This window comes from Marmota marmota, unplaced genomic scaffold (assembly GCF_001458135.2).
Source record: "Marmota marmota marmota unplaced genomic scaffold, marMar, whole genome shotgun sequence".
NCBI lineage: Eukaryota > Metazoa > Chordata > Mammalia > Rodentia > Sciuridae > Marmota > Marmota marmota.
Genome location: NW_026000241.1, coordinates 9753883 through 9761708, shown reverse-complemented (window position 1 = coordinate 9761708; position 7826 = coordinate 9753883). Strand labels below are relative to the sequence as shown.

General features: G+C 45.8%; 1 protein-coding gene across 1 annotated transcript in view; it reads right to left on the bottom strand.

Annotated features, from left to right (window-relative positions):
* Positions 1–6075: 6075 nt before the first annotated feature.
* LOC125613810 (basic salivary proline-rich protein 3-like) overlaps positions 6076–7826 on the bottom strand; it is a 2256-nt gene continuing 505 nt past the window's right edge. The window contains exon 2 of the mRNA XM_048795373.1: positions 6076–7826. Within this exon, the coding sequence (XP_048651330.1) occupies positions 7341–7826 (486 nt within the window). The 3' untranslated portion in view covers positions 6076–7340.

Sequence of the window (7826 nt, the reverse complement as noted above, 5' to 3'; positions counted from 1 at the left end):
TTGAGCTATACCCCAGCCAGGATGTAGGACATGAACCCTCCCATACCCTGTGACCCAGCAATCCCATTCTCACCCATGTGCCCCAAAGGCCCACTTTGGTTCATCACTGATGTCTGTCTACAACTGTCACAGCAGCGCTATGCAAAATGTTCCTTCCCAAAGAGGGAACTAACTACCCAAGTGCCTGCTGTAACGGGATGGGTGAGGGTGGCCTACCCTTGCCATGCAGTCACATAGCATAGAAAATCGACAAGCTACGAGGATGGGCAACGCAGACGAAGATCACAAACACGTTGAGCAAAAGAAGCCAGACCAAAAACGGCTCATAGGGTGTGGTTCATGTGAAAAGCAGGAATAGGCAACACTAATCTGCGCTTTTGGGAGACAGGATAGTGGTTACCCTTGGGAAGGTGGTGAGGCCACAGGGGCTCTGTCTTGATCCAGGTCTAGGATTCACAGGGGTGTCCAATTGATGGGATTCCACCAGGTAATACCCTTCTATCATACTACTATCAGAAACTTTTCAAAAGGCTTTGGAGTGGGGCTCAATGGTAGGGCGCTTACCTAGTACATGTCAGGTCCTTCTTTGGGGTTAAACCCCTAGCATCTAGGGGGGAAGAAAAGAAAAAAAGAACACGTGGCTATTACCTTTAACCTGCACTCAGAGGAAGTCTTTTTTTTTTTTTTTGTATTGGGGATTGATCCAGGGGTTTAACCACTGAGCCACATCCCCAGCCCTTATTATTTTTTCTTTTGAGACAGGGTCTCACTATGATGCTGAGGGCCTCCACTAAATTGCTGAGGCTGGCTTTGAACTTGCAACCTTCCTGCCTCAGCTTTCCAAGATGCTAGAAGTACAGGCATACACCATCACACCTGACCAGGAGGTCAATTTCTGATGGAAAATTGATGGATTCACAAATTTAGGTGTAGACAGGACCTCAGATATCACTCAGGGCAGAAAGCAAATATTCATGGATTAAATCCCAACTGCTTACCAGCTGTATGCCCTTAGGCAGTTTACTTAACCTCTTTTCTTCATTTTTTTTTAAATGGAAGTAATAGTGGGGTTTATCACGGAGAATTGTTGTGAGAATGAAATGAGATAGGTATGGCAAATTCTTAACAAGTTCTTGGTAAGTGTAAGCTCTTAATAGTATTATTATTGTCCAGGACTATAGTTATTCATTCACACAACAATAGTTAATTGAGCATGTTGTAAGAAAGCAGGATGAGCTCAGCAAAGTAGTCCATGCCTATAATCCCAGCGGCTCAGGAGTCTGAGGCAGGAGGGTCATTAATTCAAAGCCAGCCTCAGCAACAGTGAGGTGCCAAGCAACTCAGTGAGACCCTGTCTCCAAATAAAATACAAAATAGGGCTGGGGATGTGGCTCAGTGGGTGAGTACCTCTGAGTTCAATCCCCAGGACCCTGCCTCCCAAAATAAGATTAAACCAGAGATTGTGGCTGATTCAGAAAATCAGCACTGTAGTTCACCATGTCTGAAGAGCCTTTCACAGCTTTTTAAGCAGATGGCTCTGGGAGGGGTTGTTTAGGGCTGTGGGGAGTCAGGTGGGGCCCATGGCCAGGCACAGGCCTCCAGCTGGGTTGCCTGTGCAGCTGAAGGGCTGGTTGTAGGTGGGGATTAGGGAAGAAAGAACAAGTGCCAGCAGCCTGGCAGAGGCCACACACACAGTGCAAGGTCATGGTCCCAAGATCTGGCCTGACCCAGGCAACTTTCCAGGCCAGAAAATCATGAAACAAAGGCTCATTACAAACACTAGGAAAGGGCCTTCACTGCAGCTGCTTCTCTCCATTTATGGGGCAATTCCACATTGATGCTTAGGGCCGGAGAAGCCCAAGGTTCAGGAAATGGATTTGGAGGGGCCTGGGCTCCTGGCCTGTTCTGGCATCAGTGGATGGAAAGAGCCCAAAAGAACTTTAGTTTTTAATTCTTCATCCATCTCTTCAGTTGAAATATAAAGATTCTTTTCAGATCTGTCCCTGAAGTGGCCCTCCAACTTTGGGACACACACAGCATTGTGTGCCTGGACATTTCCTATAGCCAAGCAAAAGCTACAGAAAGGCCCTTTCAGTTTACTGCAAAATAAGCAGGGTTCTGTCTCAAGCCAGGGGCCCTCTGTCCCATGAGCGCCTTAACAATTCACAGACTGCGTGAGCAGTGCTCTGCCTACAGTCTATTGGACTAGGGTTTCTCAAATGCCCTTTGGCCAATGTTTTTTTTTATACACACCTATACAAAAAATATGTATGTGTGCAAGTGTGCAGGTTTTTTTTTTCTTTCTTCTTTTTTTCCCCCCACTGCGGTACTAGAGATTAAACCCAGGAGTGCTTAGCCACTGAACCACATCCCCAACCCTTTTTGTTTTTTGAGAAAAGTTATGGCTAAATTGTTGAAGCTGGCCTTGAACTTGTGATCCTCCTGCCTTAATCTCCCAAATTGCTGGGATTGCAGGCATGCATCACCACACCAGGCATAGATTTTTTTTTTTTGTACCAGGGATTGAACCCAGATGCACTTAACCACAAAGCCACATCCCCAGCCCTCTCCCCCGCCCTTTTGAGATAGGGTCTTGCTAAGTTGCTGAGGCTGGCTTTGAATTTCAGGCACAGATACTATTAAATCAAATATCTTTTACAAATTCAAATGCACATATACATATATCCATGTGCAGCCCTATTCTTGACTAAGATAAGTATAATTAATATTCATCAAATATGATTTGTATCAAGTAATTGACTACAAGATAATAAAAAAAATCTTCAGAAGGTGTGTAGAGAGCAGAATGTGGTGGCACATGCCTGTAATCCCAGCAGCTCTGTAGGCTGAGGCAGGAGGATTGAGAATTCAAAGCCAGCCTCAGCAAAACCGAGGCGCCAAGCAACTCAAATAGAAAATAGGGCTAGGGATGTGGCTCAACTGTTGAGTGCTCCTGAATTCACTCCCTGGTACTCCTCTCTCCCCTCAAAAAAGGTGTGCAGAGACAAGAGTAATAATACCACCTTCCTTGCTTCTCCAAACCTAAGCCTAGTAATTTCTCCTACCTGTAGATGGCAGCACTTGAGCTCCCTTTCCTGCTGTGATTGGGCTGGTTTGGGGACTTTGCCCCCAGGCACTTTTCTAGATTGCTAGGATACAGCAATGAACAGTCGAAATCCACAGCCACGTGAGTTTGCGTTCCAGTGAGGCGACTCACAAACAAGCCATGAAGCAGGTGTTCCCTGTGTGTCAGGTAGGGACAGGCAGGAGAGGGGTGCCGGAAGGGTTTCCCTAGGAAGTAGCCATTAAGTAGGGAACTGGGAATTGTAAGGGAGGGGATCATAGATATCTGGGGGAGCAGATTTTAGGCAAAGGAAATGGCAACTTCTTTGCCCATTGTTTGGCAAGAGCCAGTCCTGGTTAGACCCAGCACTCTTCCTACTGCACACCCAGGTCTGCACAGCTGACACTTGGCTAGGAAAAAAAAACATGCCTGGTGCTGCTGGCCTTGTGGAAGCTCACACCCAGATTCTCAGGGTGGAGCTGGGGAGCTAAGGGGAGCCTTCGGCTTGCTGGGGTCATTCACGCTCCCTCTCCCCTAGATGGCCAGTTACCAGCAGCAGCTTCACCGGCTTCATGCTCAGCCAACCTCCTCACCTCCTATTTCACTGGCAAAATTCTAACCTTCAGAAGGCTCCCATGCTAAGATCCCAATACCTTATGTACTTACCTATTTGAGTCTGTCAAATCGTTCCCCTCCGTTACCATGGGTGAGGGGAGATGTGTACTGGAGTCCAGCTCCTCTACCACTCTGGAACGTTATTCCAGAAACTCTGCCTCCCTTTGGCATTGGTCATGCTCTTCCCCCAGCCCCACCATGTCAGGCCAATCCCATCAACCTTGAACATGCTCGTCCATCTCCCATATTTTATGTTTTTTATTTTTATTTATTTATTTTTTAACTATTTTGGTGCTGGGAACGGAACCCAGGGCCTCACACATGCTAGGCAAGTGCTCTACCACTGAGCTACACTCTCAGCCCATTAGGTGTCCCTTTCTCAGCAAGACCTCCCCTGACCTTTGTATTTAACCCTGTGCCCCGCCTCATGTCCTCTTCCTGGCTTCATCTGTCTCCACAGTGCTCCTTCCTTTCCGACATCCTCTCTAAGGTCCTACCTACTTTGTTTATTATCCACCCTTCCTATCTGTACATACAAAAATGTATGTCTAAAGAGGACAGAAGTTTCTTCTACTTTGTGCATAGCACCTGGAGAAGGGCCCAGGCCATCACAAGTGCTTGGTAAGGTAATGTATGCTCAGTGCAAGAAGGAATGTATGGTGAGGAAAAGGAACAGCTAAGTCACCGTGGCTGGAGCAGAGCAAACAGGGGAGTATTGGGAAATTAGGCAAAGAGGCCAGATTACAGATCTTACTCTCAGTGTGGTTCAGGACACTGCTGAAGAGTTTGGAGATGGGAAGGACAGGATCCGATGGATGTCACTGAGATGCAGGTCTAGTTGAAAGTTTCACATAATGAGTGTGACCATGTGACAGTTTTTTTTTAATTTTTATTTTTTTTATTTTTAATTTTTTATTGTGGGTTGTTCAAAACATTACAAATTTCTTGACATATCATATTCCACACTTTGATTCAAGTGGGTTATGAGCTCCCATTTTTACCCCATATACAGATTGCAGAATCACATCAGTTACACATCCATTGATTTACATATTGCCATACTAGTGTCAGTTTTTTTTTTTTAAACCTCTGTTAACTTATGAAATTTGACTGCAGGACTAAAGGAAAGCTGTGTGTTGATAGTGGCACCTGTGATATAGACAGGGTCAGAAGGGAATGACCTCTACCTTGGAAAGGAGCCATGCTTTACTGGTTGCTGTGGACTGAATGTGTTTGCCCCATCCCAATTCATATGTTGACATCCTACTCCTGTGGGTGATGAGGTCCTGAGAGTGCAGCTCCATGAATAGAATTAGTACCCACATGAAAGAAGTCCAAAGGAGCTCTGACACCTGCCACTGTCCCAGGACACAGCAAGAAGGTACCATCTGTGAACTAGAGAGAAGCTCACACCAGAAACCTTCTTTGCTGGAGCCTTTGTCTTGGACTTCCCAGCCTTCAGTTCTATGAATAATAAATTTCTGTTGTTTATAAGCCACTCAGCCTATGGTACTCTATTATGGCAGCCTGAATGGACTAAGATATGGATAAAAACACTAAACGTTTCTCCTTCAACAAACAAAATTAAAGTTCATTTGTAAACACTTAGAACTCTCCATGCTCTGTTGACCTACTAATAAAAATATTCAGCTCAAGTTGTTTGCTTTTTAAACAACTGGTGTGTAGGTATGTACACAATTTTTTAAAGATATGAATCAAGAGGTGTTTCCAAGCACATGATACTGGTCTATGTTAAATAACTGTGGCTGGTTTCTAAATGTTATGTGCAGAATTTGAAAGATCTGTCTTGAGTATAAACAGTAACACTAAAACATTTGTGATCTCCAGGCCATGTTTAGCATTTCAGTTATTTATTTCAGTTATTTATTTATTTATTGCAGTACTGGGGATGGAAACCAGAAACACTTACCACTAAGCTACATCTCCAGCCCTTTTAAAAAATTATTTGAGACAGGGTCTCATTAAGTTGCTGAGGCTGGCCTCAAACTTGTGATCCTCCTGCCTCAGCATCCAAAGTCAACACCCATGGGTTACTATCTTATAAGCTTTTTTTTTTCCAGGACTGGGGATTGAACCCAGGGCCTCACAACATGGTAGGCAAGTGCTCTACCACTGAGTCACACCCCAGCCCTAGAAGATTCTTTTAAGATAAAAATGCCTAATTCTAGCTGGGTGATGTGGTGCATGCCTATAATCCCAGCAACTCAGAAGACTGAGACAGGAGGATTGTAAGTTTAAGGCCAGCCTCAGCAATTTAGCAGACCCTCAGGAACTTAATGAGATTCTGTTTCAAAATAAAAATTTGCCAAAGGATCAGGGCTGTGGAACAGTGGTAAAGTGCGCTTGGGTTCAATTCTAGTACAAATAAAACAAAGCAAAACTCTCCTAATTCTAGTTTAATATTTTATAGCAGTACTTCTCAAACTTTATTTGCACCCCACCCCCATCTTGTTAAAATGCAGATTCTGGTTCAGTAAATTGGGGCTGGGCCTGAGACTGGATTTTCAACAAGCTCCTGGGGTATTCAGACTCTACTCTTTGGTGAACCACACTTTGGATTTATGGAATTTAAAGCACTCTCATGCAAATCATCTTATTGGTCATTGTCACAACCCTACAGACAGGATTCGCTAATACACATATTCAACCAAGCACTGAGCATACAGATATGGTCTTTTTAACAAAATATTTATTTTTTAGTTGTGGTTGGACACAGTACCTTTATTTTATTTTTATGTGGTGCTGAGGACTGAACCCAGGGCCTTGCACATACTAGGCAAATGCTCTACTGCTGAGCCACAAACCCAGCCCCCAGATACAGTCTTATGGGGTGGAAAACCAAACACCAAACAAAAAAGGCATGTAGACAGATAAATAAGTAATTATAGTTGACCCTCTTCGACACATCTGGGGATTCAACCAATAGAATGAACAGCAACAAAAAAGTTGTACATGTACTGAACATGTATGAACTTTATTTTTGCATCATTAATTCCTAAAAATAAAACCTAATGTCTATTTACATAACATTTACATTGGATTAGGCTTCATAGGTAATCTAGAGATGAGTTAAAAGTGTATGGGAGGGTGTGTCTAGGTTTATATGCAAATGATGCTCTTTTATGTAAAGGACTTGAGCATCTGTGGAGTTTTATATCCACTGAAGGCAATGTCTGGAACCAAATCCCCAGTAGACACTAAGGGATGAGATGACTGTATGTAAGTGACTAGCCCTGAGCAGGAGATAAAGAGAAGGCTGAAAAAGAACAGCAGGAGGTGATTTAAATTCAGAGGCAGAGAGGCAAGGCTCTGGACAGACACCAGGCCGCTTTGGCAGGGAGGGAAGACCCCCAAATCAGGTTAGAGGAGGCAGGGCTGGTCAGGTGTAGAAGGCCCCGGTAGAGTCCAGGGTACGCGATGATGCTTTAAGTAGGGACCTGACAGGTCTGGTCTTTGCCTTAGGATCGCTCTGCTATGTGGGAAATGAAACCTCTCCAGGGTCACATCGGAGTCGTATAGGGTGTGTCGGGACAAGCTGGGGCTTGACAAGAAATCAAGACTGGTGCCCCTGGAGTCGCATGGACACACTTGGGGACCAAGAGTCTCCGTATGAATAAGGTACCCACAAGAGCACCTGTTTTTATCGCCGCACGCAGGACGTCAAAGGCGCGCTCGCTCCAGGGCTCAACCTGACTTTCCTTTTACTTCTTTTCAGAGGACCTGTACTTCCATCTTCGCTTTGCTGGTCACGCTGACAGCTTGGCCATCTCTCTCCCTCTCTGCCACAGTCTGGATGACACCAGCCACAGGAGACAGCGCCGATTTCCAATTGTGCACCTCCCTCAAATCGGGCAGCAGGCACAGCCCGGGAATCTGAGGCACGGTAGGGCGAGGAGCGCGCGCGCTCTAGAAACTCTGAGCAAACTTTAAGCCACCGGTCTTCTGCCACCGCAGGCTGCCCAGGCCGCGGGGGCGTTTCCTCGCTTAGGACCCCGCCCCGCGCTGCCAGGGGCGGGGCCCGCGGAGTGCCCGGGACAGGAAGAGGGCGGAGGGATCCGATCCGTCCGGGACTCGCAGCGGGGCTGAAGGGGCGAAGGGGAACTCCCGCGCCATCCCCGGGCGAGAG